This window comes from Pimephales promelas, chromosome 4 (genome assembly GCF_988280905.1).
Source record: "Pimephales promelas chromosome 4, fPimPro1.hap1.1, whole genome shotgun sequence".
Lineage (NCBI taxonomy): Eukaryota > Metazoa > Chordata > Actinopteri > Cypriniformes > Leuciscidae > Pimephales > Pimephales promelas.
In genome coordinates, this window is record NC_142772.1 from 10,614,893 (window position 1) to 10,635,843 (window position 20,951).

The 20,951-nt window shown below is 38.0% G+C and overlaps 2 protein-coding genes across 2 annotated transcripts; both read right to left on the bottom strand.

The window, feature by feature from the left end:
* Positions 1-4,691, bottom strand: LOC120472061 (annexin A1). The gene is made up of 13 exons (XM_039662072.2): positions 4,602-4,691; positions 4,365-4,438; positions 4,119-4,233; positions 3,514-3,608; positions 3,118-3,231; positions 2,934-3,024; positions 2,778-2,857; positions 2,421-2,477; positions 2,042-2,135; positions 1,837-1,932; positions 1,504-1,562; positions 298-420; positions 1-170 (listed from the first exon to the last, which is right to left on the bottom strand). The coding sequence occupies exons 2-13, from the start codon at positions 4,407-4,409 to the stop codon at positions 114-116; spliced, it is 1,026 nt and encodes a 341-aa protein (XP_039518006.2). The 5' UTR covers positions 4,410-4,438; positions 4,602-4,691; the 3' UTR covers positions 1-113.
* Positions 4,692-5,114: 423 nt separating this feature from the next.
* On the bottom strand, positions 5,115-20,480 carry LOC120472060 (annexin A1). Its single transcript, XM_039662071.2, has 13 exons — positions 20,440-20,480; positions 20,226-20,303; positions 19,983-20,091; positions 18,548-18,642; positions 17,981-18,094; positions 17,746-17,836; positions 17,589-17,668; positions 17,431-17,487; positions 6,942-7,035; positions 6,725-6,820; positions 6,362-6,420; positions 5,609-5,731; positions 5,115-5,311 (listed from the first exon to the last, which is right to left on the bottom strand). Exons 2-13 carry the CDS (start codon positions 20,277-20,279, stop codon positions 5,255-5,257), a joined length of 1,029 nt encoding a protein of 342 aa, XP_039518005.2. The 5' UTR covers positions 20,280-20,303; positions 20,440-20,480; the 3' UTR covers positions 5,115-5,254.
* Positions 20,481-20,951: the final 471 nt, after the last annotated feature.

A 20,951-nucleotide genomic window follows, 5' to 3' on the forward strand; every position in this document is an offset into this window, starting at 1 on the left:
TGAGTTGCAAAAAAAGTTTTAATGAAATACTCCGGAAGAGCCACACCTAAGAGATTAAGTGTTTACTGTATATGGGTCATGAATACACCCATGTAATGAGCTATCAGATGTATTTATTGAGTGCCACAGAGCGCCAGCAGGATCTTTTCATAATCTCCACTTGTTTCCTTCTGTAAAAACCAAACACAGAAGCCACTTTTCGTTCAGATATGCTGGTTTTAAATATGATGGATCTAAGAATGTGAAATTTAATTCAGAAGTTTTTCAGATCACCAATTATGAATTGCAGAGACTCACCAGAACGTCCTCCTGAAGGGTTTTGCCATACATCCTCTTGTATTCTTGAAGGATTTTCAGCAGGTCAATTTCTGAACGGCTCACAATAATTCTAGTTAGTGTGTCAGTGGTGGTTCCCACTCCCTATAAAGCAAGATCATATTAGAGATACATTTGTCAATATTCATAAGGTAACACAATGGCAGATTTTTTTTTTTACTTATTAATTTATTGGAAAAAAAAGTAAAGCCATGGGATTCAGGGTTTAGCTTAGTTTAAAATTAGTCTCTAGCAGAGTCCATCTATGGAGAGTCTTCCTATTAGCCCCGTTGTATATCATCTTGGTTGCAGTTCCATTAGAATTCCACCGGAGGTGATCACGGGCAAGTGCAGAATGAATGGGAGTCTATGGAGCTAGACGGCTAAATGTATCCCTTTCTCCTGCTTGTAGTTGAATCAACGTAGATTTTATTGTTGATTCCGTAAGTTCAAAATAGACTATAGACCAAAAGTCGAATGAACGAGTACTTATGTCTTTTTGATTTCTTACAGATTAGGTCGTTGTTGGCCGGAACGCGGCTTGACAACAGAACCGGAAGAGAATAGAATGGTAAATAAAGTCTTGGTTTTTGTTATTTTTGGACCAAAATGTATTTTCGATGCTTCAAAAATTCTGACTAACCCACTGGTGTCATGTGGACTACTTTGATGATGTCTTCATTTCCTTTCTGGACAAGGACAGTATACCTTTTAAACATTTTTAATGGAGGGACAGAAAACTCTCGGACTAAATATAAAATATCTTGAACTGTGTTCCGAAGATGAACGGAGGTCTTACGGGCTTGAAACGACATGAGGGTGAGTAATTAATGACATCATTTTCATTTTTGGGTGAACCAACCCTTTATATAATCTTAGAATTTAAAAAAAAAAAAAAACTCTAATTTTAAACTTGCTCTGACCAATTTGTGAGAACGTAAATTTGCTTATCATAGTGATAACTAGAGTTGGACAAACTAATTTTTTCCACCAAGAGTCCGACGCCCTGATGGACACACTTCAGACCAAAAAGAGACTAATTTGAAAATCTCCAGAAATACAAAAGGGTTCCAGTAACTTTGGTCCTTGGACCAGATAATAAACAGACTCTGAAAGTAACAGAATTAAATGTAAGTTTTAGCTTAAAAACTTAAGATACAGTTTTCAAGCTAAAACTTGCAGCTTTACCTTCATAGCTAGTTGAAGCTTTTCTGCGAAGTAGGCAGGTTTGTTCCAAGCAGACTTCACTATAACATGAAAAAAAGACAGTGAGAACAGCTTTTGCAAGAACCTTTTTCAATTTAGTTACTCTTGGATATTTGTATCTGGTTGCAATGTTTTTGAGTGAGAATGAAACCGCCCTCACACACAAAGCTGGAAAAAAAACTTGCTTTAGAACAGGTTTTTGGTGCTACTTTCATACAGATGGCCACTGAAGCATGTAACAATTTAAAGAGAAACTACTCTTTGACACACCCACAGATACACAGATTAAAATGAAGGCTTGTACTGTAGATTTACCCAAGGTCATCAGGCAGTCTTCAAAGCTTCCATGCAGCTCACCCTCCAAATCTTTGGCCAAACCGTCTTTGCTCAACTGGCTATAATACTGTAAAACTGTACATTTTAGATAACACCGTTAGTGCCTCGTGAAACATGGGCTGGAGTACACCAGAATGGCATATATTAAAAGTAAACTATCTTTGAAGAAGAGTGCTTGACTTACTTTTGCACAACTGAGCTTCACTCCTGTTTGTGAGGATGTCAATCAGAACAGAGCAAACAGTCCCAATTCTATTCTCTCCTGCCTGAAAGAGAGCCTAAAACAACAACATATCAATGTCAGAGACAGTACCTACACTGTTTATAAATTACACTGTAATTTATAATGCTTATTGCATGGCTGTCTGCTTGGTCTAGCATTTGTCAGATATTTTTATCATGACTTCAAAACTGTGTAATGGATAACTGTATAACTCTATTTGCGCTTGTTTTTCATACACAATTTAGAAAAGCTACTGTAAGTGGGACCATCTCGCAACTTTGGTACGTTTAATTATATCTTACATACTTCACTGGCCACAGTATAAGTAAAGAATATTTACCTTTGCATCACTCTTAGCCACTCCATCATCAATGTTACGGTCTTCACTTCTGGTAGCCTGATGAAGTTAAAAGATATTGATATAGACCATTTTGCAAGATGTAAACAACACTGGTCCAGAAACACTTCCTGTTTCAGTTCACGTGTAAAGAAAACATCTTAAAGATGTTTGTTTAACTTTTTGATTCAGTTTTATATGTTCTGTTGGTTGTATTTTATCCCTGCCTTCATGTAGTGTTAAAAAAACTGAAACAGGAAGTGCTGGATCTTGCAAAATGGTCTATAGTAATATATCATTATTAATACACATAACATTCCTTACGCCGTTACAACAATTACACCGAACTATGTTTTGTACCTTGCAAAGGGCAACTAGGGCAGTCTCAAGATGACCTTTAACTTCACATTTAATGTTTTCCTCCAGCATCTCTCCATATACTGTAAAACAGAAAGAGGTTAGCAGCATAAACATACATCTGCTTGAGGAAAATTATGTTTTTATCTTTCTTGTTACCTTCTTTGAATGCATTCTTCAATGCTGTGATCTCCTTGTTTGATCTGGTCCCCATAATTTCATTTAAGACAGCTTCATTTGTCCCAAGACCCTGATTATCAATACAATTTTAGTATTTAGATTCAAGTAACATGTAGAACATTAAGTCTTTGAATAAAATCTACATACGACTAGTAAGTTGTACCTTTATGGCTCTTTTAATTTCAAAAGCATCATACTCAGGCGGTGTCATAAGCAAAGCAAGGACCACCTCTTCAAAATCTGACTTCAGAGCTTTTTTCAGTGCATCTACCAGAGGCTGAGAATTTATGATAAAACAAAAGATATAAAACAAGTGGAGAAACAAACAACAAATGAGTGTGTTCCTCTAGCATGGATTTGACTTGGACATATAGATAAATTACTTGGCTCATTCATCTGTATTGTTTCATGTCAAGTTCAAGGGTTGACGAAAAAGATTGGTACAGTAAAAAAAAAAAGGAAAACACAATTGAATTTTGAATTAATTTAATTTAGTCTCATTTAGTTTAATTGTATTTTTATCTAGCTAAAATATGTTGAAGGATGTGAATATACTTACTTTTCCTGTGCTCTGCTGATAAGCTTCCTTCAATTGTTGTCTTTGTGCATTGCTCCTCTTTGCTAGAACCTCCACAATGGTTGCTTCATCCACACCTTCATGAGAGGAAAAAAGTCCAAAATCATATCAGTTTATCACATTAAAAGCAGAGTACTGGTCATATTTCAAAATACTGGTGGATCTTGTTATAATGGTATAATATAACTTGATACCAGGTGTATAAATCACAGATAACATACACTCTAAAAAATGCTGGGTTGTTTTAAACCAACTTTGGGTCAAATGTGGACAAACCCAAATATTGGGTTAAAAATGTGATTAAAAAATGTAACCCAATGGCTGGGCTTGTCCATATTTGACCCAAAGTTGGGTTAAAGCAACCCATTTTTAGAGTAGAGAGCTGTGTATTGGGTAAAAGTATTTTAGCATTCTTCTTGGTATGACATAATTGGTGGGGTGTGGTGCCATTCATGCAACAAAGCAAAACATATGTAGAGTCTCATTCATTTGAATTTTACTTGATTTTTCTCAATACCTGTATCAGGAACATGAGAGCATGTTACATTTGCATTTTGCATGTATTTAGCAGGATATCTCTATTTTACCTTTGGTCTCAATAGCTTTCTTTAATTTTGCAACATCATTCTGGACATTAAAGTTTGGATCAGCCCGGACTGTTCCAAAGTATCCCGTCTCAAAAGCAGGAGCAGGTTTAAAGCCCTAAGATAAAGTACAAATTAGTAGTGATAGGTTTCTTTTGAGGCGGACCTAAGTTAGTCATCACCCACAGCAGACCAACCTAAACATTTATCCTTTTGACTGACCATAATGAAGGAAATAATTTTACTTACCTTGTCATCATTAACTTGTTCGAATAATTTCTGGAAAAATGCCATCTTGAGAGCTTTGAGGAAGCTATAAAGAACTAAGCAAATGCATAAGGATGAGCTTATAACCAGACGATGCAAACAGTCCCCAGATGTGTAAATCTAGATTCTCATTTCAATTACATCAGTCATCAATTGCATGTTGCACGACATTTTCTAGTAGAGCACATGCAGTTAAATCAATTTACAAAGACAACTCACTTGTTACTCTGTGAAGTCTGTGAGAGCTGATCTGAGATGAGTAATTTTGGGAAAAGAACTTGTCTTTTTATTCCTTGTACACACCCACCGAAAGACTTTGGGCTGGGTAGAGGTGGTGTTAGACCAGGTTGTTCTGGTTGAGCCTGTCTGTAAGACTTGATAATCTATCTTTTACTGTACTTTACCAGTTGTCTAATCCAGGGATGGGCAAACTCGCGATGAAGCAAAACTTTGCAGGGCATTGGCCCTCCAGAACACTGACCCTCCAAGACAGAGTTTGCCCATCCCTAAACCTAATCTAAAACACATAGGAAATGATACTGTTCACTAGATGTTGCTAGTTTATTCCAACAATTTATAGAACATGTATTTGTCTCTTTAATTAAGACAATAGATCCATAGATCAGGTCAAGCAAGTGCACCCCTGAGTTCTCACATGGTAAAGAAACCAATATATTCATCCCAGTGTAAAATATTGCCATGAATTTACAATTACAAATACAATATTAAACATTTAGAGTGTGCACAATTGATATTTATTCCATATTTAAATTAAAAACACTTTACATGAGACAACTATTGGGAGATACACTGGTGCTGACATGGACCATGTAGCCTAATGAAAGTTCACATACTGTACATGCACAAGATGATTATTGAGTTCCACAGAGAGTCAGCAGAATCTTCTCATAATCTCCACTTGTTTCCTTCTGTAAAACCAGATATACTTAAATTGGACTACTATTGTATTTCATAGGACAGCATGATGGAGCAAGCAGAAATACACAATAAGAAAATAAATATAGAAAGGGGTTGATTGAATTAAATTGGAATGGATTGTGAATAGTGACTGTTTCATTCCAGAACCGATGCTGGGCTTTTTTTGTTTTATTTTATTTTATTTTATTTTATTTTATTTTATTTTATTTTATTTTATTTTATTTTATTTTATTTTATGTTAACTTTCAGCTAGTTGGTTAGAGCTTTTTAAAATTATGAAGACTTACCAGAATGTCCTCCTGAAGGGTTTTGCCATACATCCTCTTGTATTCTTGAATGATTTTAAGCAGGTCAATTTCTGAACGGCTAACAATGATTCTAGTCAGTGTGTCAGTGTTGGTTCCTAAACCCTAGAAGTCCAAAATTAGGGTTATGAAATGGAAAATCAAAATGTCCTTAATATTTACAAATAAAGTTTTACTCTAAGATAATTACTTTTTATACCTCAAAGCAAACTCCCCAGTTTAAAGGTTCCAATATATTGTTATTTTCCATCCTCATTTTCATATATATATATATATATATATATATATATATATATATATATACAGTATATATATACAGTATATATATATATATATATATATACTTACTAATATTTCAACTTTTTTGGCTCAATTTCTTTACAAACATCATAAGCTAACCATCAAAAAAATAAATAAATTCAGAAGTCTAAAGTCCAGGTTCAGACAGCAAAAAGTTCTCAGTGTTATGTTCTATCTAGAGATAAAACTAATTAGTGAAATCAACTGGCTGAGTTCATGGGTGGAATAAACATATGGCAGGACTTTTACTTTCTGACCCCTGGACTTTACAATTCTGCATAATATAAAGATCTCAAATGCATTTTAATCCCCCTTTAAATTCACGTGAAAATAAATAAATAATTGTTTGAGTATATCAAAAACATGTGCAGTACTACCATGTATTGCTAGTAACTACATGGACATTCCATACTGTACATTCCTTTGCAACTTTACCTTCATTGCCAGTTGGAGCTTTTCTGCAAACAAGGCAGGTTTGTTCCATGCAGACTTCACTAAACATGAAAAACAAGAACATTGTGAGGTTTTTATGTGCACAAACCGAAGATGTGACTTTTTACTGCTCGATTTAGTTTCTATTGTATCTTTGTACCAATCTTTGTGTGATAAAGTTTTGTGTGGTAACTTTTTGGTTTCTATACTGTTTGGATCCACCCTCTCAACATGCAGAGCTGGAAAAACAAGCTTCCTAAAAAGTTGCTCTGCTTTGAATAGTCTTTCGACCACTTAATCACATGTCTAAATCTCTTGCACACACCCACATAAATGCACACCTTAAATGAGCACTTGTTTCCTTACCCAGCGTCATCAGACATTCTTCAAAGTTTCCATGCAGCTCACTCTCCAGAACTTTGGCTAAACCCTTCTTGCTGTATTGGCCATAATACTGGAAAACTGCAACAAAAAAAAAAAAAAAAAAAAAAAACATTTTAAATAACATTGATGGTGCCTAAAAAAATAGTCAACTATCATAAATGCAACATCTATATTCTTTCATAAGTCGTCTTCAACTTACTTTTGCACAGCTGAGATTCACTCCTGGATGTAAGGACATCAATCAGGACAGAGCAAACAGTACCAACCCGATTCTCTCCTGCATCAAATAGAGCCTGAGAAAACAATGAAGTCAGAGACAGGGGTTTACATGCACATCAATATACTGGCACTTACATGACCTTACACACTTTCGGGTTATTACAACCTACAGTATAATGCACACATCTACGTTCTATTTTACAGTATTTGTAAACCTTGTTGTAAAGCCTGCTTGTGTGAACAGCTTGTGTTTTCCTGTCCACTAAACAAGAAAATCAACAAGGCAACATGTTCTCTAGGTCAACTGAGCAACTCCAGCAAAGAGCTTGACATGTTGTTGTCCATCACAGGATCTTGATTGGGGTGCCTCAGGTTTCAGTGTTTGGCCCCCTCCTCTTCTCAATATGCAAAACGTCACTGAGCTCAGATATAAAGGCACAGAGCTATCACTGCTATAGTACATGTTGTCCATGCCTGACAACTTGTAGCAGTGCTGTTCAGCTTGCTTCTCACCTTCTACTCAGACATCTGTACCTTTAGCTTAAACCCGCAAAGACAGAACTCTCTCAGCTGTTATCTATCAGTTGATCACAACATAGCTATACAGCAGGGTTCAACAATGGTAATGACAGACAGCTAAGGTTCAAGGTATTGAAGTGGATGCACGCACTAGTTGCCTATCGCTTCGGAGCCGATCATTTTATGTCTCTAAAGAGTGCTGTTGTTTACAACGAGCGAGTGCGCCAGGCGCGTTTCCATTATAGATTTGCGCAAAACTTTTGCGATATTTTCCAAATGTTGATAAAAAACTATTGTGAAATGATGGTGTTTCAATTAACCGATGTTATGCGACTAAAACTTCTTTTTTTTCCTCTCGCGATAAGTCAAAAAAGTCAAAAAATCAAAGCAACGGACTTTGGTAGGTTTATAACCTATTTCACAGCCATGCACCGCACTAGACATTATTATTATTAATGGAAGGAGACGTGGTGTGTTATCCAAGCATTAATGGCAGGGAAAGACACGGAGTTCCTAGTGTTTCTCCCTCATTTGTGCTTCGATGTCTTGATGGCATTTCTTTGAGGTTTAGAGAGGCTATTCCTATAATTATTGTTTTGTTTTTTTTAAATGAATTTAATAAAGAACTCTATCTCGTATTATGTCCAAACGGTCGTTGCAAAACGAAAAATGAACGGTTGTTGTATTTTTAAAACGCAAAGTTGAACACCAACATTTTAGTTTGACCACACCAATGCTGCGCTATATACATCTCAACGAAATTTCAGATATTTGTTTATTTATTTATTTTATTTTATGTTTATTTTATATTTTGACTTTTTGCCCCCTTTAAAACATTTAAAATATTCACAAATGAATATGGGAAAAAATTTAGATTTTACTGGTTTTCTAAGGCCAAATTAGAACATGGATATTTATGATATTTTTCCCGCAGTGATAGGTGAGTTATGCGTCTGAAAAAATAACGAGCTAAAAACATAATTTTCGGATGCACCTTTAGAGAGAACGGCACCTTTCATACTGATTACATAATCAGAAGGCATTAGTTTACGATTCGAAGTTTACGAAGGATATTGTTTCAGTTCTCGCGCTCCAGTTCACGAAGATCATAAAGCGCGCCTGATTGTTTTATGTTATTTTACAAAAGCACAACGTTTTCTTGTTATTGTGACATTTAAGCAAATAAAAGTAATTGCGAATAATGTATTATTATTTTCTGTATAACCAGAAATGATAGAGTATTTTAAGTTGATTCCACTGTTGATGGGAAAGGCGCACCCACGCCTGTTTGCCATCCAGTGCGTGCTCCAAACTCCGCACACACTCTTGGATATTGGTACCCTAGTGAGATGGGTCACGACCAGAGCATGTGAGCGATATTATTCCGCTCAATATTCCGCTCTATGCGAGTGCGCTCTACTCAGTCGCTCGCGTCCCAAGCGAACGCTCCACTGATGAATCGCTCACGCTCACCGGTAAAACAATTGCGCTCACATCCCGCTCAGACATAAAATGTCTCTGTAGGCTACTTGCTTTCTGTTTGTACTTTGTAATTAATATCTGGAATAAATGGATAAATTAAAGTAAATCGAAGTTATTTCGGGGTGATTCTGAATAGGTCTGTTCTTTTTATTCATTTAAATGCATTAAATGAACTTAATTAAAAACGTGTCTATTGGCAAACTTGCCTATTAAATGCAATACCTGAAAAGGTATATTTGATTTTCGTTATTTTATTTACGTGAACATAACTGCAGTTGCAAAACATAAAACGCCAGCACGCACGCACGCACACACACAAACGATATTAAATGCAATGACAACTTCACAAAACACATCTGGACAATCATGCTCATAAAAGCACACACAGGTAACAACACCTTATCAAAGCACACCTGGATGATTTACTGGCAATAGTAAAAGAAACGCATGTTCTAATGTTTAAATAGACCAAAACTGCGGGTTATTGTGGTCTATATAAAAATGTCTTAATCTTTACACCAATTTATATATATACGTATATATTTGCTCCTTTGCTCATGGATTACAGACTTCCTCACCAACAGCAACAGAACTCAGTATGTCAGTCTAGGCCAACATCTTTCACAGTCAACACCAGTCAACACCGGTGCCCCCCAGGGGTGTGTGCTGTCCCCCTTGCTATTCTCACTGTACACCAATGACTGCATCTCTGGAGACCCTTCTGTCAAAACCATCAAATATGCGGACGACACCACCATAATAGGCCTCATCTCCAACAACGAAGAGTCAGCCTACCGCAGAGAAGTCAGTCTCCTGGAGTCATTACAGTAATAACTCGTCACTCGCTGACGAGCCTCATGGCAGCCTATGGCCCAGGGAGAGTGGAGTCTCCGTCCCCAGGCAGTCCAGCTGTTTGGCACAGAAAAAAAACTCTGGCCAAAGCTGGCCCCTGGGCCCCCTGGGTTACCCAGTAAGCCTTCTTGCACACAACTGTGCTAAAGCAGGGGGGAGATGGAGTCTTGCTATTTGCCCCTTATTGGCCCAGCCAGACCTCTCCTCTCGACAGCCCTTCCTGACTCCTTCCTCTGAGTACATTCTCAGGGATGGGGCATGATGGTACCTGCGTTTAGTCCTTGGAGAGTTCCAGGTCTGATTTTAAAAAGAACGGGACGTGGAGGTTCTGGTTACAACCACAAGATTTTATGCTGTAGAGGCCATCACGTCTGTGAGCACCCTCTCAAAAATATGACATGCTCCCCCTAGAAGTGGAGCTTATTAGTTGAATTGAGTCTTTCCTCCGTGAGGAAATCCCAAAGGTGTTCGATAAATTCAGTGCTTCTTTCCTGCTAATGGGTTGGGGTGAGGACAGTCTCCTGATACAAATCCGTGGGAAGCACGACTTGATCGTCAGGATCCTCTTTCAGAGGTGTCAAGTAATGAAGTACAAATACTTTGTTACCTTACTTAAGTAGAAAAAGTAAGGTAAGTTTGGGTATCTATACTTTACTGGAGTAATTATTTTCAGCCGACTTTTTACTTTTACTCCTCACATTTTCACGCAGTTATCTGTATCTTCTACTCCTTACATTTAAAAAAATAGCCTCGTTACTCCAATTTCATTTCAGCTTGTTTTCATTCCGGCTGGTCATTGTTCAAAAAAATAAAATAAAAAACCTATCCAGCGCGTCTCCCCTCGAGTTCTGCAGTCGAACTTGCCACTTATCAGCCAATCAAAAAAAAAAAAAAGCATATCCTGGAATTGTGATTCTGTCACTTTTGCCTGTTTTCAAAACTTGAGAGCCCTGAGCATAGTAGGCAGGCTACATACCAGGAAGGGATCAATCAGGAAGATATCAATCAGGATTATAGAGTTATTTTTATTTTTTGACGAATTACTTGGATAAGGCAAGGCAAATTTATTTATATAGCACATTTCATACACAATGGCAATACATAGTGCTTTACATAGAAGAAATTAAAATACTCAAAAGAAATCAGAATAATTAAAACAGTTAATAATAAAAAATAAGAAAAAATGAAAAATAAAAATTATGATAAAAATAAAATACAGTAAATTAAAACCATTTAGAATAAAATGAAGTGCAGTAACAGTCGGACGAACAGTGGCACAGTGCTCACTCAGTAAATGCACAGCTAAACAGATGTGTTTTGAGTCTGGATTTGAATGTGACTACTGTAGGAGCACACCTGATCTCTTCTGGAAGCTGGTTCCAGCTGCGGCTGGCATAATGGCTAAAAGCAGACTCTCCATGCTTAGAGTGAACCCTTGGTATTTCTAGCTGATGTGATCCTAATGATCTGAGCGATCTGTTGGGTTTATATTCAGTTAGCATATCTGCAATATATTGAGGTCTTAACCCATTAAATTAGTTATATACCAGTAATAATACTTTAAAATCAATCCTAAATGTAACTGGTAGCCAGTGTAAAGACCTGAGGACTGGTGTGATGTGTTCATATTTTCTGGTCCTGCTCAGAATCCTGGCAGCAGCGTTCTGTATGAGCTGCAACTGTCTTATGGTCTTTTTGGGAAGGCCAGTGAGGAGGCCATTACAGTAATCCACCCTGCTGGTGATCAAAGCATGCACAAGTTTCTCTAAGTCTTGACTGGAAACAAAGCATCTAATTCTTGAAATATTTGTCAGATGATAGTATGTTGATTTAGTTATTGCTTTGACATGACTATTGAAACTAAGGTCTGACTCTAGAGACACACCAAGATTCCTGACTTGATTTTTAGTTGTTAAACCCCTAGCGTCAAGGTATGCATTCACCTTGAGAACTTCATCTTTGTTTCCAAATGCAATAACTTCAGTTTTGTCTTTGTTTAACTGCAGAAAGTTTTGACACCTCCAACCGTTTACTTTATCAATGCATTGGCACAGGGAGTCAATGGGGCTGTAGTCGTTAGACGATAGGGCTAAGTAGAGCTGTGTGTCGTCTGCATAGCTGTGGTATGCGATTTGGTTCTTTTTCATTATTTGGCTCATTGGGAGCATATACAGGTTGAATAGGAGTGGCGCAAGAATCAAGCCCTGAGGGACTCCGCAAGTCATGGATGTCCACTCAGACTTATGTTCTCCCATACTCACAAAATAACCTCTCCCTTCTAAGTATGACCTGAACCATTTTAGGACTATCCCAGAAAGCCCCACCCAGTTTTCCAGCCTGTCAAGAAGTATGTCGTGATCAACAGTGTCAAATGCAGCACTGAGGTCGAGTAGTACCAACACAGATAATTTGCCTGTATCAGTATTTAAGCGAATATCGTTTATTATCTTTATGAGCGCTGTCTCCGTGCTGTGATGCGATCGGAAACCAGATTGAAAATTGTCAAAATATCCATTTGAGCTTAAAAATTTGTTCAGCTGATTGAAGACAACCTTTTCAATGATCTTGCCTACTGTATGAAAGGAAGATTTGAGATCGGTCTATAATTGCTCAAGATGGTCTTATCCAGATTGCTCTTTTTCAGGAGGGGCTTGACAACTACAGTTTTCAGGGAGTTCGGAAAACTACTTTCTCAGGTTGTGGTCTGATCTGCCTGACCCCAGAGCAACTCAAGGATGTGCTGATCACCTTTCTGATGTTATTTATTTTCTCAGAGAAAAAAGAAGCAAACTCACTGCATTTCCTTTCTGAGAGCATTTCTATGGGAATCTGGCTTGGGGGGTTTGTCAGTCTCTCTACAGTAGCAAAAAGAGTGTGTGTGTTGTTTATATTGCTGTTTATAATATTTGAGAAGAAAGTCTGTCTAGCTTTGCCTAGTTCCCTATTGAAAGCGTGGATGCTGTCTTTGTAGATGTTATAATGGACTACAAGTTTTGTCTTCCGGCACATGCGTTCTGCTCTTCTGCATTGTCTTTTCATATTTTGCACTGCTGTTGAGTTTCTCCAAGGTGCTTTTTGTCTGCCACTATTCTTCCTGGCTTTCACAGGAGCAATATCATCAAGTACACTCTTAAGTTTTGAGTTAAAAGAATCAAGGAGAAAATCAACAGAGTCGGCAGATATGCTTGGTTTTAAAGATATAGCCCTCATAAATAGCACACCAGTGTTTTCATTTAAGCATCTCTTCTTGACAGACACAGCTCTAGCTTCAATGGCAGGAGAGATCATATCAAAGAAAATACAGAAATGGTCAGACAGTGCTACATCCTTAATAACAATCGATGAGATGTTTAAACCCGTAGTGATAAGTAAATCTAGAGTGTGTCCACGATTGTGTGTGGGACCATGTATATGCTGTGTCAGATCAAAAGTTTTTAAAACAGTTTTGATTTCTTTTGCCATACTGTTTTCTGCATTATCTATGTGAATGTTAAAATCTCCAGCAATGGCAAAACAGTCAAACTCAGAGGCAATTTTTGATAACAGTTCTGTAAAGTCCTCAGCAAAGGCTGGAGAGTATTTTGGAGGCCTGTAAACAATGATAAGTAAAATATGTGGAGCACCTTTTAACACAATACCCAGATATTCGAAAGAGGGGTAATTCCCAAATGATATTTGCTTACATTGATAAACATCTTTAAAAAGAACAGCTAAGCCCCCGCCTCTCTTACCCGCTCTGCAGACACTCATATAAGTAAAATTTGGAGGGGATGTTTCGTTTAGGATCGTTGCACTACAGCTGTCTTCTAGCCAAGTTTCAGTTAGAAACATGAAGTCCAGGTTGTGTGTGGTTATTAAGTCATTGACTAGAAGTGATTTATTTTTAATGGAGCGGATGTTTAAAAGTGCTAACTTTATAGTCTTACTTTTTGTTCCCACATCAATCTTAGTTTGCCGTGTAATAGGCACCAGATTGGATGGGTTTGCTGTACGGCTGTTGAAGGCCTTAGATTTTCTATCATGTAAATGAACAGCATAGAGAAAGATTCAGGCACACTGGGTTCCCGCTTGTTCTGTAAACATTTGATAAAGTTATTGTTTTCATAGCGAGGACCCGAAATATTTCACTTAGAGCTGGTATCAGTTGTTTTTGGTTCACCTCGAGCCGATGGGGGAGGCTGTGAGCCCTGGCGCTGTGGCAGAGGCCGAAGAACTCTCGGAGGAGGAGGGCGAGCTGGGCTCAAAAGCTTTGGTGGTTTTGGGGCCTGTCGTTTTTTGGTTGGTATCTGGGGGCTTGCAGCAAAAGAGTGTGATAGTTTGGTTCCAGCAGACACCAGTTGTTCCATTTTCTCTGAGAAGTACAGAAGTGGAGATGCTGGAGAGACGGATAACGTGTCAGGTGAGATGGGCTGTTGCTTTGGTGTTATTGGAGGGTGTAAAATGCTGTCCTGGTTTCCCTCGCTGTTTTCCAGAAAGTCGTCCTTGGGTGCTGAATCTGGGAGCAGTTCTGATATGTCATAGTCTGACTGTGGTGAGCTCTGTGGGCAGGGCTCTGCTGAGATTGTATCCGTGAGCAGAGGTTGTTGTGGCTGAGTGGTGTTATCATTGTCCTTGTGTGATGTGTCAGCAATATGTCCATTCAGGTGCTGAAGTGAAGTCCACTGGTCGTTCATACTGTGTCCAGGTGTGTGTGTGCCATTCAGGTTGAATGGATTGGCACACACAGCAGAAGGATGATGGAGGGAGAAGTAGATATTGTCCTTTAGTACTCTTGAACCAAGTTTGTTTGGGTTATGGCCATCCCGTTGAAACAGTTGCCTCTGACTCCAGAAAAGATTGAAGTTGTCAATAAAGTTCACTCCTTTCATATTGCAGGTTTTTTGCAGCCATGTCTTGAGCCCAAGCAACCGTGAAAACCTGTTTGTTTCTCTTGCTGGGAGTGGTCCACTGATGAATGTTTCAACTTTCAGTCTTTTAAGTGTTTCAAAAAGTTAATTGAAATCCTTCTTAAGGAGTTCCGACTGCTCTTTATGAATATCATTTTTCCCCACATGAATGATGAGTCGATTTGCAGTCTTATGTTTCATCAGAATGTTCTGAAGTTCCCTGTTTACATTAGAAGTTGTTGCTTGTGGAAGGCAGCATGTAGTTGTATCCTTGCTGCTAATGTTTCTGATTATGGAGTCGCCCACTATCAGAGTCCTGGGCCCCGCTGTGCTCTGAGCTGAGTGCCGCTGTCTGCTCGACCTTGAGCGCCGGTTAGCATCAGTGTTAGCTACAGGCTGACTCAGTCTGTGTTCGATCACATTCATCAAATTCAGGGATTCCTCATTCATTAATACTTCGAATCTGTTCTCAAGATGAATAGGCGGTGGTAGAAGACCAGTGGTTGCAGTCCTGGTCAGAGTCATATCTGGGGTAGATGATGCTACTGCTGAAATATGTGGTGCTCGTGACAATCTGATGTCTACAGTCTACAGGCTAATCTACAGTCAGTATAGCCTGTCGAGGAGCACTAGATTCATGGGACTCACCGGCTGTGCGCTGAGGGCGTCCATGACTGAGCTCTGTTGTGCCTTCCGTCTGGTTTGTCGGTCCCGAATTTAACTTTGTTTCAAGAACTGCAATCCTTTGTAAAAGTCTGTGGCAGTTAGAGCAGCAAGTAGATTCCAGAAGAGGCATTTTCTTATCCTTATGAATGTAGGGAGTTGTGTTTTCTCTTCCCCGGAATGTAAGCAGTGAGAGGCTGGTTGAATAAAAGTGTGAAGTACTTTTTAAGTAATCCCAGCGTCTCAGCACTGTGCTGATTTGCTGAAGTTAAAATTAGGTGAAAAGGAGATAAAACATATAAAAAATATTAAAGCGATAGAGCAAAGCGCGAAGCAGTAAGCAGGAGCGTCCGGACAGTAGCTGAGCAGGCTGTGTGTGATTAATCATTCATTTTGACAGCACTGCTTAGTGTATATAGACAACCATCCAAGGGTCTTTGTTACTAAGCCTGCCCTGCTGGGCACACCAATTTTCTTGTCCGTTGCCCTAACAGATTACTGTAGCTAAACTTATGAATATAAGAGAGACCCAGCTCTGAATTTTCTCTGTCTGTCTGCTCCATTGTGGTTTTACGTGTTCAGAATGCAAAGCCTGAACCTCAGACCAGCTCTTGTTTGTTATGGAGACCAGTAGAAGGGAAGGCTGTTTCTAAGCAGAGGTTGGCCTACTACATGTGGTTACCTTCATTTTGGTGAAAAAGTTTCCCTAAATGCATGTGCCCATCTGGGTGGTGAGCTCCTCCTAAGGGAGAGTATTGCTCCCTCCCAGGAGTTGACAAAGACTGCCTCGCTGAACAAATGTTTATAGAGTTGCAGGCTGGGCAACACCTATCACATTCACTACAGAACTAGCCTATGTGTCGTACCGCTGCTTCAAGTGGGCTCGCTCCACATGAAGCCAGTTTCACTGTAAGCCCAGTTCGAAGTGTAGGCTTGCTGCGCCATTCCCTTCTTATGGACTGGATAAGTGCGTAATTCTTGCTGCAGTAGAGTTCCCCTTATTAGCCGAACCCAGTCAAGTTCCTCCATACCCTTCGGCAACAGACATGGCAGAACGTTCAAAGCCAGGCCTATCACTTGTATGCAATAGTGGAACCGGTGTTAGGCTAGGTCCATATGTTGTGATCCCTACGGCGATCCCATGTGTATTCTTCCATGGTACAGCTCCCTCCGGCAAGCCTGTGTCTTCCTTCGTCACTGTTCGGTTGATCTTCCCCCTGTTATAGGCTGGAGTCACCCCAGTGAAATTCCATATATTGTACTGCCCTGTCATCCGCGTAGTCCATATGTGCCCTCTCTGCATGTTACCTCCCTTCGGGCAGGATGTTGCTTCAGCATCCTTACATCCTTGATAGGGTACGCTTTCCCAGTAGTCCTGTGGAACAGTCGTGACTTCCCTGGTCCAAGCCCTTCCATCTCTGCCTCATTCAGTCAACGTAGACTACGTTAAATACTGAAAGGGAATGTCCTGGTAGCGTATGCAATCCACCGATCCCTGAAGGAGAGAATGGAGGACGTAGTCCCCTTGCCACTACTTCTGGACCACCACTGACTCCGAGTTATGCTCGGCTCCTCAGCAAAAAAACAACCAGTGTGTGCATCCACTTCCGTATTTATACCCACACCGCAGGGGCGGAGTGTGTGATGCAAGTCACGTACGCCAAATTCCATTGGCTCGTTCAATAGTACTCGAAGATGACTGGCTTCCTGCTGTGATCCCATTCAGTCGACGTAGACTACGTCCATATCAGGATGTTCTGTAGTGCACTTTTTGAAATCTAAGTTTCAATATTAACTTCTTGTACAAAAGTAATATCACTTATAACTGTTTGGTGTTGTTTGATGGCGCCTAATTCAAATGACAATGACTTGTAACTCCAACAGAAGAATACACTATACTGGTGTATGGAAACAATAGATGGGATACTTACAGATGCCTACCAACCAATCCAAATTCAGAAGAGGTTACAAGGAAATTATTTATACCCAGAAAATTCAGCTCATATGAATAAATCAATTATTGTGTTTAGAGTTGTTACAATGTTGCAGTGGAATCAGACACATTACCTTTGCATCACTCTTTGCAAGTCCATCATCAATTTTATAGTCTTCACTCCTGGTAGCCTGAAGTCATGAGATATTCAATTTGCAAACATAACAGATTTAGTTTTCTTATTGTGTAACGTACACTAAATATTCATTTTTGTTATTTGTTATTTTTGTACCTTGCAAAGAGCAAGCAGGGTAGCTTCGAGATGTCCACTAATTTCCCTTTTAACAACTTCCTCCAGCATCTCTCCGTAGACTGTACAACAGAAAGAGGTTAACAGCTACATACACATCTGCATTTATGAACTTGCACGTATTTGGATGGGTTGTTACCTTCTTTGAAAGTATTTTTCAATGCTGTAATCTCCTTGTTTGATCTGGTCCCTAGAATTTCACTTAAGACTGCCTCATTTGTCCCAAGACCCTGATTATCAGTTAAACTTTAATATTAAAATACTAACAATGCTTTTTTTAAAAAAAAAAAAAATACTGAAATATTAAGACACAAAATATTTTTTATTACTAATTAATAACAGAATTATTGAAAAAAAAAAAAAAAACACTGTACCTTCATGGCTCTTTTCATTTCAGAAGCATCATACTCAGGTGGTGTCATCAGCAAAGCAAGGACCACCTCTTCAAAATCTGACTTCAGAGCTTTTTTCAGTCCATCTACTAGAGGCTGAAGCATAGAAATAAAAAAATATAAAAGTTATGCAGTATTTTACAAATATTTTCATGCACTGAAAAAAGAGTTCCATGAAAGTTTGGTGAAAGTGCCACCTGTTGGTAAAATGTTGTCAATTTAGTCTAAATTGGCCCATTACCTTTTAAACAACTGGTATGGTACAATCATATATCATAAAAAAATTGGCAAAGAACATGAATCGTGTTTAATACAGTTAACATGACATCGCTGATGTGCTTGTCTCTTGCTGTGTTTTGTGTTTAATTCTATTCATCTTAAGAAATTTTTGGTGATCTGAATAAAAGTTCATATGTCAATTAAAAATAACAGAGATCTATGAAAGGACAACCTCAGAACATTACATTTTCCTCCATTCATTCCTCCAATCTCACCATTACACCATATACTGGCCAAAGACATGTTGTTGGAAGGTGTGAATATGCTTACTTTTCCTGTGCTCTGCTGATAAGCTGCTTTGATCTGCTGTCTTTGTGCATTGGTCCTTTTTGCTAGAACCTCTACAATGGTGGCTTCATCCACACCTTCATGATAGGATAAACCAACATAAAAAATGAGCAGCTCTGTCAATGCATTTGATTTTGGTGGACTAGATCTGATATGCACACTGCACACGCTGCATGCATTGATGACATCAAAACCCAGAAAACGAATTTAACACTGGTTCTCGTGAAATGGAGATTTATAACTGATGTTTTTGTTGTTGTTGTTTGTTTGTTTGTTTACATTTACAGTTTAAGGTCTTTGGTAAATAAAACTTGAGACAATAGACAATACAATACAACTAGACAATAATTGAACTTTTTGTTACATTACACACCCATACCAAATACTTTTTAAAGCTTTTTTGACTTTATTGTAAGAGTCAAGAGTTTGTCATATTGTTGAAATATTAAGGCTGATGTTATATTTTGAATATACAGGTGAAACTCCAAACATTTGAATATAGTGCAAAAGTTGAAAAAGTTAAACTAATATATTATAGACTCAGTACATGCATGCAAAGTGAGCTATTTCAAGCCTTTATCTGTTATAATTTTGATGATTATGGCTTACAGGTTATGAAAACCCCAAATTCAAACTTAGAATATTGTGAAAAGATTTTCATAGCTGTAAGCCATAATCAAAATTATAACAAATAAAAGCTTGAAATATCTGACTTTGCATGTAATGAATCTATAGTTTCACTTTTTCAGTTGAATTACTGAAATAAATTAACTTTTGCACGATAATCAAATTTTCCACCCGTATGCCTAGTTCTGTCATGAAACTCTAGATGGCGCAGGCTGATATGGGTCATTAAAAAAATAAAATGAAAGCGGGAGAAACACCAAAACACATATGAACATCCTGAATTATAGATTAATAGAAAATAATTCCTTGGTACATAAACATTTATGTTTGTCATGCAGCCTGTTTTGTGCACATGAATTAGTGTTATTTCAACTATTTATTTCTATGAATACATTTTTCAGGGGTGTGTCCTCCACACCTTTTCTAAAATAAACAATATAAAACTTGAATACACACACACACAACATATGTCTTGCTGAAAATGAACAATGTTTTTCATTCCTTTGTCAAAACACTCATTCCTATAGGTCTCAGGGACATGTTTAACGTTGCATTGATATACACTGTAAAAAATAATCATTAAAAATAAATCTGTGGTAAAACAGAACATTATCCATTAAGTTTAGTGACATTTATCCCGAAAACACAATGCAATGTGTAATTTAGGATTCATAAAACATCTGTGAAAAATTAAACCTTTAAGTAAACTTCCTTCAGTAAATGTCCTCATATTACCATATTTCATTGGGGCATAACACCCCACCCCCAATACAAAAAAAGTGGTATTTACCTTTGGTCTCAATGGATTGCTTCAATTTTGCAGCATCATTTTCAGCATTAAAGTTTGGATCAGCCTTGACTGTTCCAAAGTATGCTGTCTCCGTAGCTCCTTTAGAACCCTGTGATAAAACATTCAGAAAGTATTACAATATCAGATAATGGGCAAATTATTAATATGAGTAATGAAGTTTAGGTGTATTTAAATGTGTCTTTGGCATACAAAACATTGATTGTGTTTATATTGTGAACTTACTTTGCTACTGTCATCATTACTAATTTTCTGGAGAAATTTTTGAAAGAATGCCATCCTTCAAAACCTTTGTATAACAAGCTAAAAAAAAAAAAATACAAGGTTGAACTTATGAACAGTTATGATGTTTTTGATGCAATCTCAAATGTCTTTAAAGAGCTTTGTTAAAATAAGCTTTCCAAGAGGACAGTAAAACATAATTACAACGATATCTCACCTGTTCCCCTGTGAAGTGAGAGCTGGACTGAAATAGGTTATTTTTTTTCTTTTGGCTGCGTGGAGGACTTAGACCAGGTTCTTCTGGTTGTACCTGTCTGTAGTGTTTTAATATATTTGCTGCACTCTCCTCAAACTGTAGGATTTGTGGATTGTGTAAGATACATTGACATGCAATACAAAGCCTAAACATAAAACATATCCATGAAACATTGTTCACTAGATTTTGCACACACTTCTATTAGTTTTCATTTTAATTATAGGAGTACACGTGATAGTTCATCCAAAAATGAAAATTCTGTCCGCATTTCCTCATTCTAATGTTGTTCAAAACTTATGTGTAAGGCAAATGGGAAAGAGCACAGTGAATATTCTTCAAAATTTTGGTTGGACAAACCCTCTGTCACAGGTGTGGTGGAGGCTGAAGAAGAGACAGCGTCAAAAGGCTCTGATTTAAACATTTACTAATATATTTCAAACAGATACAGGGATGACATATAGGGATGACACAGG